Source organism: Abrus precatorius, unplaced genomic scaffold (assembly GCF_003935025.1).
Source record: "Abrus precatorius isolate BTA unplaced genomic scaffold, Abrus_2018 Scaffold153, whole genome shotgun sequence".
NCBI lineage: Eukaryota > Viridiplantae > Streptophyta > Magnoliopsida > Fabales > Fabaceae > Abrus > Abrus precatorius.
The window spans coordinates 635957-657824 of record NW_020874351.1 but is presented as its reverse complement, the minus strand read 5'-3'; the positions used below and the strand labels follow the sequence as shown (position 1 = coordinate 657824).

General features: G+C 30.5%; 4 protein-coding genes across 5 annotated transcripts; 2 read left to right on the top strand and 2 right to left on the bottom strand.

The window, feature by feature from the left end:
* Nucleotides 1-788: 788 nt before the first annotated feature.
* Nucleotides 789-3885, bottom strand: LOC113857194 (O-fucosyltransferase 13). 2 transcript variants are annotated; one of them, XM_027488983.1, is made up of 6 exons: nucleotides 3632-3884; nucleotides 3398-3477; nucleotides 2945-3057; nucleotides 2777-2865; nucleotides 2373-2594; nucleotides 789-1749 (listed from the first exon to the last, which is right to left on the bottom strand). In XM_027488983.1, the coding sequence occupies exons 3-6, from the start codon at nucleotides 2954-2956 to the stop codon at nucleotides 1017-1019; spliced, it is 1056 nt and encodes a 351-aa protein (XP_027344784.1). In that variant the 5' UTR covers nucleotides 2957-3057; nucleotides 3398-3477; nucleotides 3632-3884; the 3' UTR covers nucleotides 789-1016. The 2 variants fall into 2 exon arrangements, with proteins under 2 accessions (XP_027344784.1, XP_027344783.1); XM_027488982.1 differs by having other exon boundaries at nucleotides 906-1749; nucleotides 2945-3015; nucleotides 3632-3885.
* Nucleotides 3886-5252: 1367 nt separating this feature from the next.
* LOC113857204 (uncharacterized protein At2g34160-like) lies at nucleotides 5253-7046 on the bottom strand. The gene is made up of 5 exons (XM_027489002.1): nucleotides 6857-7046; nucleotides 6650-6698; nucleotides 5821-5883; nucleotides 5656-5720; nucleotides 5253-5529 (listed from the first exon to the last, which is right to left on the bottom strand). Exons 1-5 carry the CDS (start codon nucleotides 6971-6973, stop codon nucleotides 5428-5430), a joined length of 396 nt encoding a protein of 131 aa, XP_027344803.1. The 5' UTR covers nucleotides 6974-7046; the 3' UTR covers nucleotides 5253-5427.
* Nucleotides 7047-12514: 5468 nt separating this feature from the next.
* LOC113857192 (metallothiol transferase FosB-like) lies at nucleotides 12515-14209 on the top strand. Its single transcript, XM_027488980.1, has 3 exons — nucleotides 12515-12833; nucleotides 13066-13171; nucleotides 13633-14209. The coding sequence occupies exons 1-3, from the start codon at nucleotides 12679-12681 to the stop codon at nucleotides 13888-13890; spliced, it is 519 nt and encodes a 172-aa protein (XP_027344781.1). The 5' UTR covers nucleotides 12515-12678; the 3' UTR covers nucleotides 13891-14209.
* Nucleotides 14210-19386: 5177 nt separating this feature from the next.
* On the top strand, nucleotides 19387-21832 carry LOC113857206 (peptide deformylase 1A, chloroplastic-like). The gene is made up of 4 exons (XM_027489005.1): nucleotides 19387-19906; nucleotides 20275-20364; nucleotides 20469-20536; nucleotides 21107-21832. Exons 1-4 carry the CDS (start codon nucleotides 19544-19546, stop codon nucleotides 21345-21347), a joined length of 762 nt encoding a protein of 253 aa, XP_027344806.1. The 5' UTR covers nucleotides 19387-19543; the 3' UTR covers nucleotides 21348-21832.
* The last annotated feature ends 36 nt before the right edge of the window (nucleotides 21833-21868 follow it).

Here is a 21868-nt window from a genome sequence, read left to right as displayed (position 1 = left end):
AATCAAATGGCCCAACACACAAAGCGGGTGCATATGTTGTAAGTTGTATTTTGGGAATCGAGGGATGGGTCATATCTTCTTGGTGTATATAATCAAACATTGTGACGAGCAAGCTTTCTTCAAGGTTCCCCATCCTTCTCTTCTAGTGTCATCTTAACCAGAATGGATTACTCATTCATACTCTGTTTCTATCAACAAAATTGAAGGCTTGAGTCACTTGCAGCCGAATGGAAGACGGGGAAACAACTTTCGTTATCACAGTGAAGTTAATTAAGCAATTAGCAGCTAAATATGCCTAAGTGATTGGTGTTATGGTGAAAGTGGTAAACCATATGATGCGTATTTAAGAGTGAGTGTCTTATCTTTGAGACCGATATATGTCATCAAACTATTTTAAAAAAATATATTTTAACAAATTGAAATTGTATTTTGCTAACATATGTTTTTTTTCCCAAAAGATAAGGCCGAGAGAGTATATCAACGTTTTAAAAAGAATGGATAGTTAGTTAACATCAAGAAAAAACTTTAAAAGAAATTCCTCTTTTAAGTCATATTTAATTGCTAATCATTTGTATATACTTCAAATATTTAGCATAATTTCAGGTATCTTGTTATGAAGTATAATGGTGGCAGATAAAGAATGCTTAAATAAATGAATTTAGTAATTTCTAAGTTAAACAAAGAACACGAAAGAAAATTCTAAAGCATGAAAACGCAAAACCACGAAGCTAAAATAGGGCATTCAGAGACATGCATGCACTTGAAATGATCATGTGTGCCCACTTGATCAATAACACGATGGGTATTTATAATTGTATGCCCACTACTGTCCATACACTAATTGTGCCAAAAATTCATTAGTGAGAGTGTTTAATAAATAAATAAAACATAACATCAATACAAACGAAAAAACAAGCTGACAGAAGCTAAGGGGTGCCTTTCTGAAAAGTGACACACTAGCACTTCATATGCAGCATAATGCCAGAAGTAAAAAGTGATGAATCCCAGACCCAAAATCACAACTTGAATTCGCAAAAACACTCGGGTAGAGCAGAGCCTCTTCCCATGGCAAAATCATCTCTGTGAAGCTTCCATAGGGCTTGCATCAACTCCTTTCCCTCAAGACCCTGTGAGGTTAATTCTGCAAAACCTTTTCTGCTCAAAAATAGTGTTCTGTACAAACCTTTGAAAGCTCTCATTGCTGCAACCATCTTATCCATGTTCCCAAAATATGTAGCTATATATGAATCACTGTTAATAGACACATAATAATCCAAAGCAGCTTTTGTATTGCCATGCATGCTTGTGAAGTCTTCCCCACTGAGAAGGCTAGACTTGGTAAATATGTTAGTGTAAGTATCTGTCAACCCTTCAATTTCCATCAGACCATCTCCAGCTGCCAAGTATATATTTGTGGTTGGTGAGATGGAAAGAGATTGAAGTATTAAAGTTGTCTCATTAGGTGTAAGGGGACATTTCCCCCGTTGTCTCCAAATGCGGGCCAATTCTCCAGTCCATGGTTTTCTGTCCACCTGTGCGGCTTCTATGGCTTTGATGGAAGCAGGAGAAAGCCCTGGGTACTCGCACTGGCTGTATGCAACCATGTCTGGCTCAAAACGAAGATGAAGAGACAAAAACGGTTTAGGTATTGCATCAAGGAGCTGAGAGGCTTTCATTTCCAAGGATCTGGTGAGACGTAATGCCTTGTAACAAGCTTGACAGAGAGCAGCTTTTGCATACAAAGGGTTTCTGCAACGGTAGAAGGAAGTCAAAGAACAACCAAACTCAATTATAACTGAAAAATAAAGAGGGGGAGGGGGGAGGGGGGAGGGGGGAGGTTCAAGCAAAATAATCTTATAGCTCCCATTTTCCATAGCAGTTTATTCATTCTGGATTACTGAATGGCATTCCTTCTATCTTATTCTCTAATTTAAGCTATAGCTAGCTTCATGACGACTGAAGTTGATTGTATCAATTGCAACTCAAATGAATTATTCTCACCAGTATTAAGTGGATCAAGCTTCAAGGAAAAGCTCATAGCAATAGTAGATAATATATATCAATATATCATGTTGACAACTTTGACAATGGATGAAGACAAATGCTGTCACAAATAATTTTGCTTGTAAAAAGTTATACTAAAAATGCTAAGAATTTACTCATTATAAGATTGACATAATGAGGTAAATCCTCCTCAAAATACAGAGAAAGGGAAAAGAAAAATAAATTGGAAGCAAATTATTCAGTATGAAATTATTTCAATCAACGATATCCAAGATGTTTATATTTTAAAAGCAATTAATATCCAGTCTCAACTAAGAAAGAGACAGTTAACACGTCGCAATTGATGGAGGTGAGATGCATAATCATACCTGTCTCTTCTTTGAGACATTGCTGGTGTGATGGAAATGTATTTGTGCTTTAACAAAGATGGAAGAACACTTTCAACATAATCAAATTGCCCCTTTCGTTTGCTACAGTCTACTCGAACGGGTTCTTTTGATGCAATCTCTGGTGGTATCTCTTTCACGACTTTGACAAAGCCATTCATTTGTTGAATGAAATAGTCTACATCATATACATCTGCAAAACCACTATAATTTGAATCGAGTATTCAGAAGTAATTTTAGCAGGACTAAGGCAAGTGGAACATCGAAACTTGGAATAAGATAGATCAGATGATAGAACAACAAAATTTACTAACCAACCAATAAAGAAAATTTCTAATAAAATATTACAATTAGAACAGTTCCACAGAAATGGAAAGGAAAATTGCCTTGTTTCATTCCAATATGCAGCCACTTCAAACTTTGGCAGGACAAGGGTTGCATTTAAGAGTCGAGCAACGCCCACACCATCACAGAACTGCAACAACCATTGTAGATTTTATCTCAATTTTAAGAATGCAGCAAAACAGTATTGAACATTTTCTTCAAGCACTCACATCTCTTCGCATCTGATTCAGGCCTCCATAGCAATCAACTCTGATATATCCATTGGTTTCTAATGGTAGAGCTGCACCATTTCAACAACAAACAAAAAAAGGAAAGCAATTGTCTGCAATGAAAGCCAATTAAGGTTGATTCAGAAAATAAAAAGCCAATCAGCAACCCTCACCCTCAACAATTTGATCCTATCCATTGCCAATTCCAAGTTCCAATACAATGAAAAACCAAGCCTATGTCCTAACTTACAATTATTCAAAACAAGTAGAGTTATTTCAAGTAATTTCATAAAGTTTAATCACTATTTCCTATGAGACTCTGACTTACTAAATGAATGCAAAAACCAATCCCGAACTCATTTTCACTAAATGAATCTAGTAATCACGAAAGTTCATTCAAGAGAACATAATTTTACACTCCAAAGCTGAATCAAATGATTAAGAGAAAAGTACCTGTTAGGTGACCTTGTAGCCACCAATTGCAAGGTTTCCATTCCACGAGTCTCCGAACACTCCATATATCCACCTCCCCTCTGAACAACACATTTCAGAGATCAGCAACAAAAACCAAAAACGTCACTGCCCAAGATGCTAAATTCCATATTCAAAATGCCTAGTTGCCAAGTTCAAAACTTTTTAGCAGATTCAATCCTTAGAAAAGAAGGGAATTGAAAATTGTTAACATACAGTGAGGGTTCCCCAGAAATTTGACTTTGGGAGAAACGTGAAGGAGTGAATAGCAATGCGAGAACGAGAACAAGTGAGAGTGAGATGACAAGAAGGCTGAATAAGGGTTTCACAGAAAAAACGACCATTTGATCACAGAACGGTTTGTCTCTACGATTGCGACGACGATGGAATGTCGGTGAAAAATCGCTTCGCTGTATGCAGCATATTACATTTGGGTCTTCTGTTTTGTTTTTTTTTCCAAATAAAATACAACTCTTTTGGTCGCTATACTTTTTAGTTTTGTACATTGCAATGAATTTGAATAAAAATTGTATGCAAACAATAATTAAGTTTTATTTCAATAAGTAAAATAGATTACATGAATCACCAGTCAACTCAGTAAAAAATTAAATTTTTAAAAATGCTTTTATAATCAAATCTCTTTTGATAATTTATTTTGAAGTTTTTTTAATCTCTCTACTCCTTTTAATAAAATTTAATTGTCAATAGTATTAAGAAATTAAATACAAAAATAATTTATCAGAAAGTATTTATAATATTATAATATGTATTTTTATCATAATTTTTTTAGTAAAATACTAAAAATATTTATTAGTTATTTGATCAATGCCTAAAAAACAACACCCTTTTGAGCAAGATTAACGTCCGTGTCCTACACGGTCCTTATTTGCAAAATAGGGATGGCCTTAATAATAATAATAATAAATGGCTTCTTGTAACAATAATTAGTCAGTTTGACATAACATTTTAGTTGATAGCTCATGACTTCTAGTTAATCAAATTTAGTGTTGAAAAAAAATAGTACGGACATGTTCGTGTCTCTGTATTAGCAATCCTGTTGTAAAGTTAACGACTAAAAATGTGTTTCACAGACATTAAGATGTAGTACATTGAATAATAACACTTTTTCTAACTTCATGCAAAATCAATTATTCGCTGTGGACAAACAGGCCTTTTGTGACCATTCAAGAGAGACTTGACAACAATTATGCGACAATATTGATTCCTCTCAGAGCAAAAATTATTGTTGTCAGTAAATGTGTCTCGAAATTGGTTTTTTCATAAAATTGACGGTCTAACTTTAAATAGGAATCGATTGTGGATAGCTACACGCCAAAACAATGTATTAGGAATTGTGTTAAACAAAACTAGTATGACATGATTGTTAATGGCTTAAAACATATACAGCCATTGCTGATTTATTTTATCAAATTACTTCCGCTTTTTCCATTTGATCGCTTTAAAAATCTAGTAATATTTTGAATACGAAATGCAATGAATATCTTCATTTATATTCAAAGAACTTTTAATTTTAGTATGCCTCCTACTATTAGGACCATAGACCATAAAGGCATTTAGGTCCTCAAATGTAAGAGAGCCAAATAAAATCCCCACAAATCATGGATCTTTTGCCGTCCATATATTTCTCATTGGCAAGATCCATATTGAGCTAATAAATTCACAAAACCAAAGGCTTCGTACGTAGTTAGCAATGTTTATGATCAGTAAATATTTGATATTATGAGCTGTATTATCCCAAAACTAGTTCAAAATTTAGTAGTTAAATGTGCCAATCCACCCTTTCCAATGAAAAACGACCAACCGAACCCAGCATAGGTGAACACACAAAAAAACTCTATTTATATGGGAAAGAAATGAAGGAATTACATAGTTCAACATACCAGATCACTCTATAATGAATTCTGTGCTTGTCCACTACCTACTAATAACACAAATGCAATTCATTAAAGAGTACATATCTTCACCCGAGACAGGTGTAATTTTGATAAACTTCATGCGGTGTGCTCCTCAACATCTCCATTTTCACCTTCCTCCGCAGCTGCGGCAGCCATCAGCTCATCGAAATTCGCAGTCTTCCCCAATAATATTTCAATCTAAAACATGATACAAACATGTAGTACTTACAAGGTAAGTCATAAAGCAGAATCCAAAGCCATAAGTTGGAATGATTAATAAAATACATATTCTAAAGTCAGCAAGAATTGTGGTTTCATCCTTACCTTGGCCTTTTGGACTGGTCTACCTCTAGAATCATCTTTGATGTCAACTGTTGATGTCATGATTTCTACAAAAAAGATTCCATCATGAATCAAATTTGATTGTTCAAGAATTTGAGAGCGGCGAAAGGGAGACAATTCACTCAAAAAGAGAACGTAAAATCTCACTCTTTTCAACAGCAAGCCCATTATTTTTCAATATTTCAGCTACAGTAACCACTGTAGCGATAGCTGTGACAATAAAAAAAAAAGGATATCAGAAATAGGACAAATATCACCAAGAAAATAGGTTGGCCATTATCAAACTTCAACGGAATGAATCTATAAATCATGAAATGTATATGTAATAAACTTAAACCCCAGATTAAAACTGCAAGGGGAGTTTAAATTTCATCATCAATACAAAATAAAATTTTATAGACAGGAGCTGTTTTCCTATCAGAATCAGATCTCAAATGGCTTCTTAAATGCACAAGTTATGTTATTTGTTCACAAATCTCAATTTCTTTTACATATTATATCATTGGCAGAAGCAGAATTTCTTTTTTCCTTTTCAATAAATATGCTAGATCCTAACAGACTAATACAATAAGAGTATACCTAGCTTTACTCTGTCCATGTTCAGGGAAGACAGAGTCACAGAGGCAGCGAAAGAAACCTAAATAACACCTTAACCACCTGTTCAACTGGCCAAGGCCTTAAAACATTTACAGAGACTACCTATAAGAAAATCATGTTTACGAAGACTGATATGCAATATGCAATATGCAACACGCAACATGCAACATTCGTATCAAAGGCAGCATCTACATTCTACAGTTCAATATAGTTCCAATATATACTATTCTTCAGTTTATTACAATTTTTAATTAACATAATTAAAGTGATCCATGAAATAATTAAATTAAAAAAACTCAACGATTAAAGGGGAAAGTCCCCATTACAAAATGCGCAAAAACAAAAAGAAGAAAAGGGATTTAGTTCCAAGATGCGATACCCATTCCTAGTGCTGAGAGCTCAACCTCATTATGCTGCTGCATATACCTCTGCAATAAATAAATAAATAACAATAATGCGACAAAACAAAGTAACAAAAAATTAAACAAAATTGAAGGTATACGCAATAATTAAAGATGACCCATAACTGAACAATTTCACAAGTTTGAAACTTGAATATGGAAAGGGAAATGATTTTGAAGATTACCTTAGCGAGATTAACGTAGAAAAAGAGGGGCTTTTTGGTGTTGGAGACCTGAATGCGATTCTTCTTGAAAGAATCGGAAATGTTGATGTTGTTCACTCCCTCCGTGATTGCTTCCATTGCTCTGTGTGTCACTCTGAGGCAACTGATACAAACAAACGATTCACTCCAAACAAATAGAAACCCTAATCAATAAAACGTTCTACCAAATCCATTTGTTTTTCTGCTGAAGGAAAGGGCAGACAAATTGGGCCACACTGCCACAGCTTTCTTGGGCCGTACTGTGGCCCTAATTATTGAACAAAAAATTGTGGCTAGTGTTTTTCGTGCATAGATTTTTGGGAAAAGGGGATGTTGTTTTTCTTGGAATGTGGTAGTAGTTGCTTTTAGCATCATGCTTCCTCTTTTCTGATCTTTAAATTTAATTTTTCAAATAATTAACATATTTTTAATTGTTTTTTTGAAAAGGAGTGATGTGATTAAAAAAAATGATGTAAAAAGAAAACAAAATAAAAAGCTTATTTATTGCTAAAAATATCCGATATATTGTGTAGGATAGATTCTGAAAATTTTAATCCAATTTTGCTTTCACATAGCCTGGTCTAACATAAACTGGATGTCCCATGCAGGTTGTTGCCCCCTTTATTTTATACTTTATAAGGTTTAAATTCTTTTCTTGCTATTGTTTTTATAAAAAAATTATTCATTTTAATTCGTCAAAATTTAAAATAAAAACTTTTATAAGAATTATAATAAAAAATTACACAAAAATATATTTAAGCTTAATATTCTTGTTTAATTATTAGGTACCTTTTTTATATTAGATTCAATCTTCATATTAAAAATAACAAACAAAATATTTGAAGTTATTAGGAGTGCGATATTGTTGAAGTATAATAAGAAAATGATAATTTTACATAAATGTAGTATAGATATTTGTGTGTTTAATCTTTATCATTATTTTTTTTTTGTTATATAGTGATGGAATAATAATTTGTCGTATCATTATTTATAGGTGGCACAAAAATCTCAATTAGTCCTAAAATAGAATTGTCTCCAAGATAGCATACTCTTTTGCTTAAATAAAAATAAAAATAAAAAATCAGGCCTGACCAACAAAATGAAGAGAGTGAGTTCAATATGGAAGAGATGACGAGAAAATGTGAACTTTGCTAGAAAATTAAGAGAAAAAACGAAAGGGTAGATGGATGAAGGCATGAATTTTGCAAATTTAAAAAGGTTCTATGCATGCTACTGTCGTGGGTTAAAAAAGTTAGAAAAATGAAATAAAAATGGGTTTTCAACATTGAATTGATACCATTCAGTAACGTTGATCAAATACAAGAAAGAAATAATGTCAAAATGACATGAAAAAATGTGGGACAATTTACGAAACATATTTAATAAACTTATAAAAATTAAACTATTGGAAATAAAAGTTATTTGATCAATTTAAAAGATTAAAAAATATGTGATGTATATTGTAAGATTTGAATAAAAATTTAGTAATTTGACCAAGTAACATCATTAAAGATGGTCTAAGTGAGAGTCATGTCATCTTTTCATCCCTTTTTTATCTCCAAAACCAATGGATCGAAATCACACTTACCCTGATCATGGTAACAAACAAACAACCACCCAATAATCTTGACGGGGAGTAATAAACCTAAATTAAGCTGTCAAAGTAAAAATTACAAAATAAAATATTGAAGGGTAAATCATTCTTTATTTTGTATTTTTTTTAAAAATAGATTAACACATATCTTAATGAAAGTTGTGGTGCCCAATATTTTGAAAAACATAAAAATTAAAGAACACTCGTTTATGTACCAAATAAAACTAAAGAACCATAAAATTTAATAAAAAATTATTATTATTAGTTATTTATCCTTTATCATAATAATAGAATATTATTAGATGAAATAATGATCATCAGTGTTAGTGTAGTAGTATTATTATTTTAACAATAAGATGGTATTGTGTTGTATATATTAATGTCAATATTCCTAACTGGAGAAATTATGAGGATGATCACACACACATACGACAATAAAACTTTCCAAGAAACTTTAACCGGTTTACTAATCTTAGGTCATGTTAAGGTCAATTGCAAACATTAATGTCGCCACTAACATATATATGTTTGAGGGATTCTCATCCCTAACATTGACGATGAAAAGCACTTATGCTTCACTTTCAAACAAAAAAGAGTAACCTCCTTTCCGTCATTTTAATTTGGTTGTAGGCACATCATCATATTAGGGAGGTAGATATGGCTTATTCTAGCAAAGAAACATTTGCTGAACTTCACATTCATATATAAATCTTTTACAAAATGGTAAGTGTAGATGAGAAGTTGAGAACGGGACGACTATATATAATAACAGCAACATGTATATAGTTGTTTTCGATGTGTATGATATCAAAATAGGCAACATGTTTCAAACCATCATTATATTTTCAAAATGAAAATGACAACTAAGGTATAATTAATAATAAGTACTTATAATTAAGAACCAAGTACCAGCTGCGAACCATGCACTTTGAAAGAGTTTAATATAGTCAACTATATGTGAATGAATTAGTAAACAAATAAAGTTGTATATCTAATTGGATTTGTTAATTAGAACGCCACTTTTTTGACATATATAATGATGAAGAATGTAAAGCAGTGCATGTATCGTATTGGCTTAAACTTTATTTTTAATTTCAATTTGCTTTTGTAGTAATTATTATCGCCACGTACGAGTGAATGCGATTTGCAATTAATTTTTAATTATAAAAATAAAACTGGCGTCATTTTAAAAATATATATAGATAAGATTCGCATACCTTTATTTATGAGCTTTTGAGGTTGAATATGGGTGAGCTAGACACTATCTATCTATAAACTAAGACAACAATTAAAAGCTCTAAATTAATAAGTATCAGATGAAGTTTGCTATGAATTTTTGTTGTAGGAGAATTTTATTTTATTTTTTTCAATTGTTACTTGTGTAGAAGGGCTGAGTTTTTAATGGGCAACAATATATAAATAAACATGAATAAATGCATGCATTTTTACATTTATAATATATAATATATATGGGTTAAGCCTATAAATGAGTGTCAAGATTTTTTTAATCACTTAAACTTGGTTTGTTAAATGATAGATTTATTTATTTCATTTTATTTGACATATATATAAATAATCATATTTGAAATATTTTAGTTAATTTAAATTTTATTATATACGAATATACTAAATAACATATGAGGTTAAAAAATATGAATAAGATTCACATACCTTTTGGACAGTTTCGTTTGTTCTTAGGTATTTCCCAAACCCACAGATCAACTTGCCTTATAATTACTCTTATACTAGATATTAAAAAAGGACCGTCAATAAAAATAAAAATAAGTTTTAATTTCCAACATATATTAAATTTAATTTCAATAATTACAATTTTTTGTTTAAATTTATATATTTTTTAAAAATAATGTAATATTTAACCACTATTGAATAATAACATAACTACCTTAAATATGAGTCGACAAATTTTATAAAATAACGAAGGACTTTTTTCTTAGCCCACACATGAAGTAAACTAAACGATAAACAGAGCTAATCAAGTAGTGTTGTGGTGCTTATCTACTGTGTACTCCATAATCAATACTAATACGAAAATCACTATATTTAAATACTGTTAATTGTAGGTAGATAGTTTTAAATAACGTTTGGTAAGAATAATAATAAAGCTATTATTTATTCATACGTAGCTTTGGAAGCTATTGTCTTGTTCTTACTGTACACTGAGGTATACTCATGTGATGTGATGTGTCAAACAAAACCGCAGCTATGCGTTCTCTTCCCATTGTTTTTCATATGTTGAGGACTATTTAGCAAGTTATTTGATGTGTAAAACACCGTGTAATAATTAAAAATAATTTTAATTTTTTATTTATAATTATATGATTAAAAAAAAACTCTCTCATTATATATATGGGGATTTTTAATGTAAAAGAGTGAGATAGATAAATATTAAATATAAATATTGTAATGAATAGTGTAGAAGCTATATGATTTTTTTAAAAAAAAATAATTTTTTTAAGGAAATCATGCTATTTAATAGACGAATTTCTCGTGTATTTGATCGTAATTTAATTATTGTATGCTGGTTATTTGAGCTGTAATTAAAAAAAATGTCACAATATTATCTAGGAAAATTCTTTAATATTCACGTTTATAGCAACAAGGGAGTCAACTCAGTAGTAGAGTATGCTTTTAATTTTTTATTTATATATTTCTAAAATTTAATATAATTTATATAATGTTAGCAAAACTTTGTTAATTATTAAATAAGTATGAAATTTCTTTTTTCAGAGAACGATGCTGGTATGCTTACCATTTATCAGCAAATGGATCGGCAACAAAATTGATAAAATCTTGGCAAATCAACATTAATTATATAAATTATAACATTGTTCTAAATGAGATAGGTTGGTATGTTTGAACTTTGAACATTGTGGCAAAATGGAAAATGATGACAGGTTGGGATGGCAAAACAGCCTTCATCATCTTAGTCCTCTGAAAAGTATACTTAATATTTTAGTTTGACTGCACAAGAGTTATTTAATTTCCCAAAAATTTTAAAAAGTAAATTAATATATATATCTATATATATTTTAAATTATACTACTTACAAACATTTATATAATATTTTTAAAAGAATAATAACTAATAAATAATGATATTTTTGAAAAATAAAAACATAAGTTAAAAGGAAACAGAATAGACGATCCAACAAATATGAAACAGGAACTCACTAGCAATTTAGAATGGACCACTCGGATGCACAGCCACCTTTGGAATAATTGCAGTCCAAATTCATGAAGATCAAATAGAGTCAATGATGTGATTGTTCGTACACATTAATATTAATATAATAAATATCAAACTCGTGAAACTACCTTTTAATTTATTAATGAACTATATCCCCATCGAGTGACATATTACAATTTAAAAAGAAATATAAACAGTATATAGTTTTTAAATTGATGTTCATGAAAACGCCATATGTATATTTTACTACAATCTGTAATAATTATTACACATTTTTCTATTTACGGATCAATATTTGGTGTAATTTACTCACTGAACTGCAAATCGTGTATATGTTTACTTTTATATTTTGTAATATGTATAACATATTTTTAAATGGAGATCCTAAACAGTTTATTAATTGGAGTGTTGATTTACTATTTGTTACCTCCCATCTATTTCCTGTGTCAATTAATTATTCAATTAATGAAAATACATTCATTTTAATATTCTTTATGGTTATTTCTGTTTGAAGTTGCATTGATCCATATAAAATTACAGATACGTAGAATCAAAAGGTGAAGTAATTTTCAACAGTGAAATTAATTGCTGTGGCATATAAATTATAATAATAATAATAATCGGGTTGCAATAGTCCAACTCAAGACACTAAGCGCAACATGATAAATATTGTACATGGAAGCTCACGTGTCACGGCCCCACATAACACTCAAAATCCTAGTCAGCAACGTGTAATTGATGTGACAGACAAAATACGTATCTGACACGTATACGGAAACGTGGCGCACAACAGCGGCTTCTTGGTTTCTATATAGAGCTGTACCCATCTCATTACTTTCGTGACAATCTCTCTAGCTAGATCAGTGTTTTTCCTACTTTGAATTTTCTCCTTCTTCTCTTCTTTAACTTTTTCTAACCACATTGTTTTTCTCTCAAAGTTTTAAATTTTGTTTTTCGGATTAGCATTTTCTTCTAGTTTATAGTTGAATTTTTTTAAGAGACGATGAAGGAAAGTGTGGGAAACCCTTTGCACCTTAAGTCTGTGAACCATATCTCCCTCATATGCCGATCAGTGGAAGAATCAATGCTTTTTTACCAGAACGTTCTTGGTTTTTCCCCAATCAGGAGGCCTGGCTCTTTTGATTTTGATGGGGCATGGTAATTTCACAAACATGATCATCACAAGCAAATATAATATATATATATATATATATATATATATATATATATATATATATCTTTGCAACTGATAAATGATGCCTTGTGGGTTTAAAAATTAAAAAAAAAGGTCATATAAACATGATAAAACATACAGAATTTCGTTTTTAAACTGTTTTTCTTTGTTTTCCTAGATAGGAAGAAAATTTTGATGTGGTGTATAACTTTGCAGGCTATTCGGCTATGGTATTGGAATTCACTTGCTAGAAGCTGAGAATCCAGAGAATTTGCCAAAGAAGAAGGAAATTAATCCAAAAGATAATCATATATCTTTTCAGGTGAGATTAATTTGCATCCAGTTATGGTCATCAAACTTCACATCATTGATCATTTAGTTTCGCAGGTGGATATGTTTCTAAATTAAAGAATTGCATTGATGGATTAATTAATTAATGAAATGTTTTAGGTGAGAAGTAAAGAACGCTAGAACAATCTAGAGATGAAAGTAGATATAGAACACGACAAGGTTAAAAGGTAGACAAAATGATGACCCTTTCAGCCTAATATTGTTGGCATTATCACTTTGAACATTTGTCTGAACTTCTAACTATTTCGGTCTCATTCATAAGTGAGAAGAAGAGACAAAATACACACAAACAAACTTATTACTATAGCGACATTTTGCGATTACTTGCACGCGTCTTTTAGTGTTAATTACGTAGCTGTCATAAACTAGGAGTGGGAAATTAATTATGTTTTGAAGATATTATTATTATGTGTGTAATTTGTGGTTGAGCAGTGTGAGAGCATGGGAGCAGTGGAGAAAAAGCTGAAGGAGATGGAAATAGATTATGTGAGAGCAACAGTAGAGGAAGGTGGGATCCAAGTAGATCAATTGTTTTTCCATGACCCAGATGGTTTTATGATTGAGATATGCAATTGTGATAGTCTTCCTGTGATTCCCTTGGTGGGTGAGGTGGCAAGATCATGCTCTCGTGTGAATCTTGGGATAATGCAGAATCAACAGCAGATGCAGAAAATGGTCCACCAATTGTGAGCCTTCTGTTATTGTGGATAACAACATTGAAAATTCTCATGTATCACGAGGAATTACTGTCTTTTTTGTGTTGTCTAGTTGTCATTGTACCATGCTGTTCCTTTTGTTCTGTTTCCTTTGTGTTCATTCACTAAATTGTTGTTCCTCACCAAAATTGAGTTGCCATTTTGCGTCTATCAGGGGTGTTTGCTTTCTGGTATTTGTTTCTAATTTAATAATAATGTGATTTCTGGTAAAGTGCGTGCATTGTAACCTTTTTTTGTCCAAGTGACCCACGAATTGAATAATTAATTGTACCTGGTTTAACTAGGGACAACTTTACAAACTCTGACATTAAATAATTCTGTCATATCTTATTTACTTTTTATAACCTTTTTTAATTTTATAAATTGATTTTTATTCTTTTATGTAAGTCACAAACTTTATGTTTTTTTATTATTAACAAATTTTAAAAATGTTAAATTGTGAAAATTGCTTCCTACATATATATCTAAAAGTATATAAGATATACTTGAATTAAAATCTGCCTCTGCACAGCTCAATTGGTCGAAAATTAATACTATAATGTCCAGGAAGACTATGACAGCATTATCTGACTAAAAATGGATATTTGTGGGTATTTTTTATACTATAAATATATTTTTGGGATGTGTGTGTATAAGTAAAATAAATAAAAAAATAATATATAGTATTACATACAACAATTAACGGAACTGTATCATCTACCAGCATTTAATTGGGCATTGACAGCAAATGCTGATGTGATAGCAACTTTAGTGGAAATTGTTTGAAAACGATCATGTTTTTTCTTTAATCATTAGAGGAGATATTCTTTTAATATTTAAATTATATTTTTGAGATATGTATATTTAAAAAATGAAATACAAAAATTACCGGTACGTTAAGTCAAATATATTATTAGTTTTAATAATTTAAATAAGAGAAATTGTTTTAAAATAAGTAATTATTACATAATAAATTATAAGTTTAAAGTTGTTTAGGTAAAGAAGTGAGATTTGCACTAAAAAAGAAATCTATGTATACATAATTATATTATTTAAATTATTAAAGTTTAATACTGTATATAATTATATTTTTCCCACTTATTTTTTCTGTACATATATGTATCAAAAAACAAATTTTAAAAGCATAATACCCCTACAGGTGTCCCTTCTATATGCAATCCATAGATAACCCATATTCTAAAATAAACACAACCCAGAGTTTGGTCCAATACTAATTTGTTTGGATCCGAGGGACACACCATCGTCCTGAAATTGTAGGTACGATCATAAATTTTTTTTAATTTTACTTGTAATGATAAATGTTTGATTAATATATTAATTTATTTTAAAAAATATTAATTTTAAATATATTTATTTAAAATAAAAAAATTGTTTCTTTTCCTCTCCCTTTCTCAAACAACACTTTAGAAAGAGTGCACATGACGGTATGAATAAGAAATGGAACCTACACACATATATATATATCAAAGTTCTTTATGAAAAATAATCGTTACACAAATATATATTACATGCATAAGCCAAATGAGGGCCAGGGACTGGAAGAATCAACATTATTTAATTTCTCATATGATCCCTTGATGTAAAACTATGCTTTGGGCATAGAAAAGTGGAAAGAAAAACAACGTTATGAAATAATGCATACATAACATTAATATAGCCGCATGCAAGAGCAGATACGACTAATAATTTATTTATATATAACTATAATTAACTGAGGATATGTTGATGAGCTTGCTACTGATCCCTTGCAAGCATTTTCTTGTGATTCTCTATGGATTCGAGCCTCTGAAGCATCAAATGGTGCCTGAAATTCTTGATGAATGCATCAGCACTAGCGTTGATGTCTTCTGTTGGCATCCTCTCTAGCTTCTTTGTCTGGCTCTGAGAAGTCTCTTTCTTCTCTTCTTTTCCATGCTCCTTTGGAAAAGCTTGATGATTGTGGCGTGAAGGTTCCATGTAGCTTCTTCTCATTCTTGCTTCTATTATTGTCTGTGTTAGTGTTTGTGTTGTGTTGCAATGGAATGAAATGGATGCTCCATGTGCTTCCTTATATATAGCTTAGCAAGCGAAAAGGAATATGCATTTTCTGATACTTGACATTTTAATTTTCTTATTCTTTTCAAAATGTTCTTTCTTTCTAACTTTTTCAAACCCGTTGTTCAAATCAAAGTCAAAGATGGGTGACAACTATATAAGATGCGTAGAAATTTCTAAGCATATATTATCTTATATTTCCTTTTCAAGTCTCTCATTTTTTACCAGAAAATCTAGTGTCGTCTGATTTATAGAATTTTCAATTTTCAAATTAAAATAATTAAGCTTATGTTTATTATTATTATTATTACAGCTTAATTTTGGCAAATAATTAATATAAAAACTATATTGACTGCCAATTAAAATTATTATAAAAAGTAATAATTTTTAATTATATGACAGCGTAAAATATATATATATTAATTAAATTCTTATTATTAAAGACAAATTAAGTATAACTTGGAAAAGTTCATTTTAAATATTACGTGTAATATTGGAAAAATTTAAAACGAAATTGCTAATATGACAAAATTGTTTATTTGACTGAAGACTAAGGGCTAAAATTATCCACACGGACTTGTCTTGTGTTAGGCCATTCAATTTATGATCATTGCCTGGAAGTAGTAATCCTTCAAAGCTTCTTGTTTGCTGAGTCAAATAACAATGCTGCAACTTTAGTTGATGAGAGATTCTTGTGTGCATTAAATTTAGGTTTTGGTAACAAGTATCTTACACATGACCAAGCAATTGTTCATTTGTGTTTGCATTTGATTTACTCTTCAAAACACTAGAACGATTAATTATGAGATTTATTTAATAATTTTTTTAAGAAAAGGGAAAATAATTATAAAACATGTATTATTTTTAAATAATTTTGATATATTAAGTATTTTCTATTTGTTTAAGTATAGTATTTTCTCTTAATTAATTGTCATTTTAATGACATTTGCATATTCCATAAAGTAATTTTTTTAATAAAATTTTGTTAAATGAAATGATTTCTTAACAATCAAATCTTATAATATTAAGTGAGGTCAGTTATATAAATCAGACAATGCTATTAAATTTAATAAAAAGTTAAAATAATTTAATATATTATTTATCACCATATTTTTTTACAATAATTTTCTGTAAAGCTTTTTCTTTTTATTAAATAAAAATTATGTTATTTACTTCTTTTCACTAACTATTTTAATTTCTTTATTTGCATGTGTTTAAATAACTTTAATTATTTTATACAATAAATATTATTTTAATATTCTTTCACATATAATAACTTTTTATGATATCCTTTCTCGCGTGGTCATTAATTTATTTTACCAATCTCACATTTAAATTTTTAATTTGTTCCTTGTATTGAATTAACTGTAATTGATTTATGAATTTAGTAAACATATATTAATGCATGTGATAATTTCCAGAAAATGTTTTCTTAAAAATAATAAAGAATAATTGACCACCTGGCATCTATACCTACCTGCCTAACCTTTGATTAACAGAGGAGACAGATACAGTGCATGCAAAGTAGTTCCTCGTAGGGAAAGAGATTAAGAAACATGGTTCGTATAAATGGTATTTATGATGCCCATACGTGGCATTGATTAGAAAAGTAGAAGCTTTTATCCCTATGGGGTTTTTAATAATTTCTATATCTCTATACTAAGTCATGGTAATGCCAAAAATGTTAAAGTTCTAAGCTTATACTCAACGAGTTAATTATCATTTTTTGCATGGACTTGTATAGCATGTTTAGATTATATTATTTTTAGAATTTATACATAAAAGTTAACAATTTATTTTTTCTTCTCAACAGCTGATTAATTTAAATATAAAACTGGTTACTATAAATACTTTGATTTATTTGTTATAATTTTCTATAGAAAAAGTCTTTTGAATAACATAAACAAAATAAATTATCTTAAAATTAACTTTTATTTAACATATTTAAACAGCATTTATTTCACACAATTAATCATAACAATAATCGATTAAAAAACATTTTTTTTCACAACTCAAACACTTAGTTTGACTGTTGAATTTGACTTAGATTCTATCCTATGTTAGATAGGTTACAATTTAATCCATATCCAATTTTCATTGGTAGATGGATAAACATGAGTCCAGGTTCTTTGACAAAGCAAATAGAGCATATCGCAGGGCATTCAAATAACTTGAAGACTAAGTAATAGAATTCCTTCTAATTTATGAAGAACATTGTACAAATATTCATTTCGACAAGGAACTCTAAAAGTAAATAAATAAAACAAATTTAACTTCATTCAGCAGAAAGAAAAGCATAACATCATGTAAATTAAACTAATAGGAGTTTCTTATGGGTAAGGCTAGAAATGGATAAGTTGAATTAAGCTTTCTAAGATTTTAGTGTGATTTGATCTTTGAATTTAAGATTTGAGTCCAGTTTATCTATTTTATATGAATTATTTTTTAAAGTTTGAGCTAATATTTGTAAAAGTCTAACTTAACTTACAAGTTTATTTAAAAACTTATTTTATAATAATATTTTTAAACAAATAAAAAATATTTATCATTAACTAAATTAACGAACTTAAATTTATATATAATTCAACAAAATTAAGTCTTTAATAAATATAATTTTAAGATATTACAACAAGGAAATAAATTTATTTCTAAATTTCTCTACTCAATAACATTTTTTATACATAAAATTTTATTAATCAAATTATTCAATCATAAAATCTTATCTCCACAATGAATATCAAACTTTGAAAAAAATTCAATACTTATAACTATATAATTTTACAAGTGATCTTTGTTTGTATTTTAAATTGCATATTATATTTTAAAATTAAATTGTTTGATAAGATTATATTTTTTGAAATAATAAAATTTTATATGTATGAAAAATTGTTAAATTAAATAAATCAGACAAAACTTACTCTTATAATAAGTTGACTTCTTCTATTATAATAATAATAATAATAACAATAATAATAATAATGAGTAGTAGTAGTAGTCCACATATCCATTTTCATCAATAGGCATACATAGCTATTTTACTTGGAGAAAATAATATTTAACTGCTCAATCTCTCCAAGTAATAATAATTATTTTACACATAGCATGAGATCAATAATAATTATTTTTTGTCAAAAAATAAAGAAATATATTTATAATCTCAAACAATCATCATATAAAACGTAATTAAATTTTAATAAATTTTCTTATACAAAATATGTCACATGATAATCGACTGAAATTATAAAATTTTAAACCTCTTAATAATTATTATATATGTAATGGACTTTGTCCCATGCAGACATCTCTAGGAAAGAGTGAAGTAAAAAAGGGAGATAAGGTTTGAATCAATCCACACATAAGATCCAATTCTTGAGTCTCTTAATATTATGCACAAAATCCATTGTCTGAACCATGGTCCAATCCAATTCAACTCTCCGTTGGTTGGGTTCAGTTGAAAACAGATTATGAACCCAAAATCCATTTCATGGCTTAGTTTGGGTCCAAAATAACATAACCCATAAACACTCTGAACCAGACGGGTGACAGTGGTTTTGGTGGTGAAGATAATCTGCAGAATTCAAAGCAGAAAGGCAATGGCCATGGAGGCCTTGCACTTGTACCGTGTGCTTCCCATATCTCTCTTTTGGCGTTCTACTGCCACCCCCTTACCCTCAATTGTCACTGCAAGGCCACCATTGAGTTTGAGCTCAGCGTCTTCTCAAACTACCACTGCCAGAGCAGGGTGGTTTTTGGGTCTTGGATCAGATAACAAAAAATTGAACTTGCCTGACACTGTCAAAGCTGGTGACCCTGTTCTTCATGAGCCTGCCCAGAATGTTGATCCTAATGAGATTGGGTCTGAGAGAGTGCAGAAGATCATTGATGACATGATCCGGGTCATGAGGAATGCTCCTGGAGTTGGCCTAGCTGCCCCCCAGATTGGAATTCCTTTGAGGGTCTGTTTCTTTCTTTATAAATTTGTGCTTTCTTATAGATTAAGGCCTTTGAGGGTACTTCTTTTGAAAAAGGTAGCAATTTTAGGATGAAATTACTTCATGCTTGCTTGGTTACAACTTACAATAATAATGTGGGATAATTGAAAATGAATTGGTGCCATTCCTTTAATATAAAGGTGTGTCGAAGGTCTTTCTTGCAAAAATTTAAACTTTCCAGTCCGCCCTCTTTTTTCACCCTGAATGTGCCTATAGTTTAAAGCAGTGAGGTTTATTGTGTTAAAATCTTCTGGATGTTACTGCACAATGTGGAGCTGTATAAAGTTATGTATATATTGTTTTTTTTTTTTTGGTTCTTTTCATGTATGCAGATAATTGTTTTGGAAGATACCAAAGAATATATTAGTTATGTACCAAAGGAAGAGACTAAGGCTCAAGACAGACGACCTTTTGATCTTTTGGTATGTTCATATGCTGAGAAATGGAGTGTGTTCACTTTAAATCTATAGTTTTGCCCTTAAGATCTGTTGTTTAATACATCATCCATGAGCTCCTCTTGAGGCAGGTGATCCTGAATCCCAAGCTAGAGAAGAAGAGCAACAGGACTGCCCTATTTTTTGAAGGGTGCTTGAGGTGTGGCAATAATTGACATTTTACTTTGTCCTTCTTTATTACCCCTCTTGCTTTGTCAGATAACGATTCACTTTTTTATGCTCGTAACAATTCAGTATTTGAGATGAGAAGTAGAAGCTAATGCATATCTCTTGTTACTCTAAAAAATTTGTGCATATGGTTATGGGATTTCAAACTTGACAGAATACTATATTCCTTAAATACCAGTCTGAACGCTTTTTGTATTGCTTGAATCTAGCACACTCACCACGTATTCTGATGTGAACCTGCATCTGTTTTGTTTTTATAATTTGATGCCAATATTCACGAGCTTTGTGAAATTTAAATTTTAAGCAATCCTAAACTATAATTTGTCAACGGTAAATTATCTTAGTGTAAAACATGAAAATTGCATGGTTCCCAAAGTGGCCTCTGACAGTATAGTATGATATCTTAATGTTATGTAGTCCTCTAACTGTAAATATGCCACGTTTGAGTGATTTAGGTAGCAATATTGTGAGCAACCATACATATACTCATTCCTTTATCCAGTGTACCGTTAACATCTTCAATTGTTATAACATTTTGCAGTGTTGATGGTTTTAGAGCAGTGGTGGAGCGGTACCTTGACGTTGAGGTTACAGGTTTGGACCGTAATGGTGCGCCAATCAAAATAAATGCTTCTGGTTGGCAGGCCCGGATTTTACAACATGAATGCGATCACTTGGATGGAACTCTATATGTTGATAAGATGGTACCTAGAACTTTCAGAACTGTTGACAACATGGAACTGCCTCTTGCTCAGGGGTGTCCCAAACTTGGTCCTCGTTAACCCAGGTTTTAAGGCTGTGGATGCCTCTGATTAGGCCATCAATATGGGTTTCGTATGAATGTTGGGGAAAAGTTGACATTTTTAGATCCTGTAATCGAGGCCAGGTTCCATATGTTAGAAATAGTCTCAAATTGAGAAAAGTTAAATCTCCCTTAGTTTCCAATGCCGTCATTTTGCCTAGAATTGTCATTTTTATACACTATTAATTAATTCACTTCATGTAAGTTTCAATTTTACAGCTTATACTAGAAAATTTTTGTAGAGGTGTGGACTATGGTCTTTTGATATTGATGGTGCCTAACTTTTCTATAGATTGAACCTTTGGTGATTTGGAGCATTCAGGTAGTTAATAGGGCATTAGAAATTTATGTAACTTCATTTGTTCGCTGTAGTGCAGGTGTGCGCAGATCTTGCTTGCTTCATCCTCCAGTGATGAGGGAAAACTGATCGGTGTAATGAATCAAAATGATATGAAAGTCATTGTTCTAAATACAAAATCCGTTCTAAATCATCTGTTTTTA

Excerpts from the sequence above, each read along its gene's own strand:
- LOC113857194 (XM_027488982.1), bottom strand. The coding sequence starts at position 3,759 with ATGGTCGTTTTTTCTGTGAAACCCTTATTCAGCCTTCTTGTCATCTCA. Across the intron at positions 3,016-3,397 it reads GCTACAAGGTCACCTAACAG|CTCTACCATTAGAAACCAAT; the intron begins GTACTTTTCTCT and ends GAAATGGTGCAG. Across the intron at positions 2,595-2,776 it reads GCATATTGGAATGAAACAAG|TGGTTTTGCAGATGTATATG; the intron begins GCAATTTTCCTT and ends TTCAAATTATAG.
- LOC113857204 (XM_027489002.1), bottom strand. The coding sequence starts at position 6,973 with ATGGAAGCAATCACGGAGGGAGTGAACAACATCAACATTTCCGATTCT. Across the intron at positions 6,699-6,856 it reads TCTACGTTAATCTCGCTAAG|AGGTATATGCAGCAGCATAA; the intron begins GTAATCTTCAAA and ends TATTTATTGCAG. Across the intron at positions 5,530-5,655 it reads GACCAGTCCAAAAGGCCAAG|ATTGAAATATTATTGGGGAA; the intron begins GTAAGGATGAAA and ends ATCATGTTTTAG.
- LOC113857192 (XM_027488980.1), top strand. The coding sequence starts at position 12,679 with ATGAAGGAAAGTGTGGGAAACCCTTTGCACCTTAAGTCTGTGAACCAT. Across the intron at positions 12,834-13,065 it reads TTTGATTTTGATGGGGCATG|GCTATTCGGCTATGGTATTG; the intron begins GTAATTTCACAA and ends ATAACTTTGCAG. Across the intron at positions 13,172-13,632 it reads ATAATCATATATCTTTTCAG|TGTGAGAGCATGGGAGCAGT; the intron begins GTGAGATTAATT and ends GTGGTTGAGCAG.
- LOC113857206 (XM_027489005.1), top strand. The coding sequence starts at position 19,544 with ATGGCCATGGAGGCCTTGCACTTGTACCGTGTGCTTCCCATATCTCTC. Across the intron at positions 19,907-20,274 it reads AGATTGGAATTCCTTTGAGG|ATAATTGTTTTGGAAGATAC; the intron begins GTCTGTTTCTTT and ends TCATGTATGCAG. Across the intron at positions 20,537-21,106 it reads TTTTTTGAAGGGTGCTTGAG|TGTTGATGGTTTTAGAGCAG; the intron begins GTGTGGCAATAA and ends AACATTTTGCAG.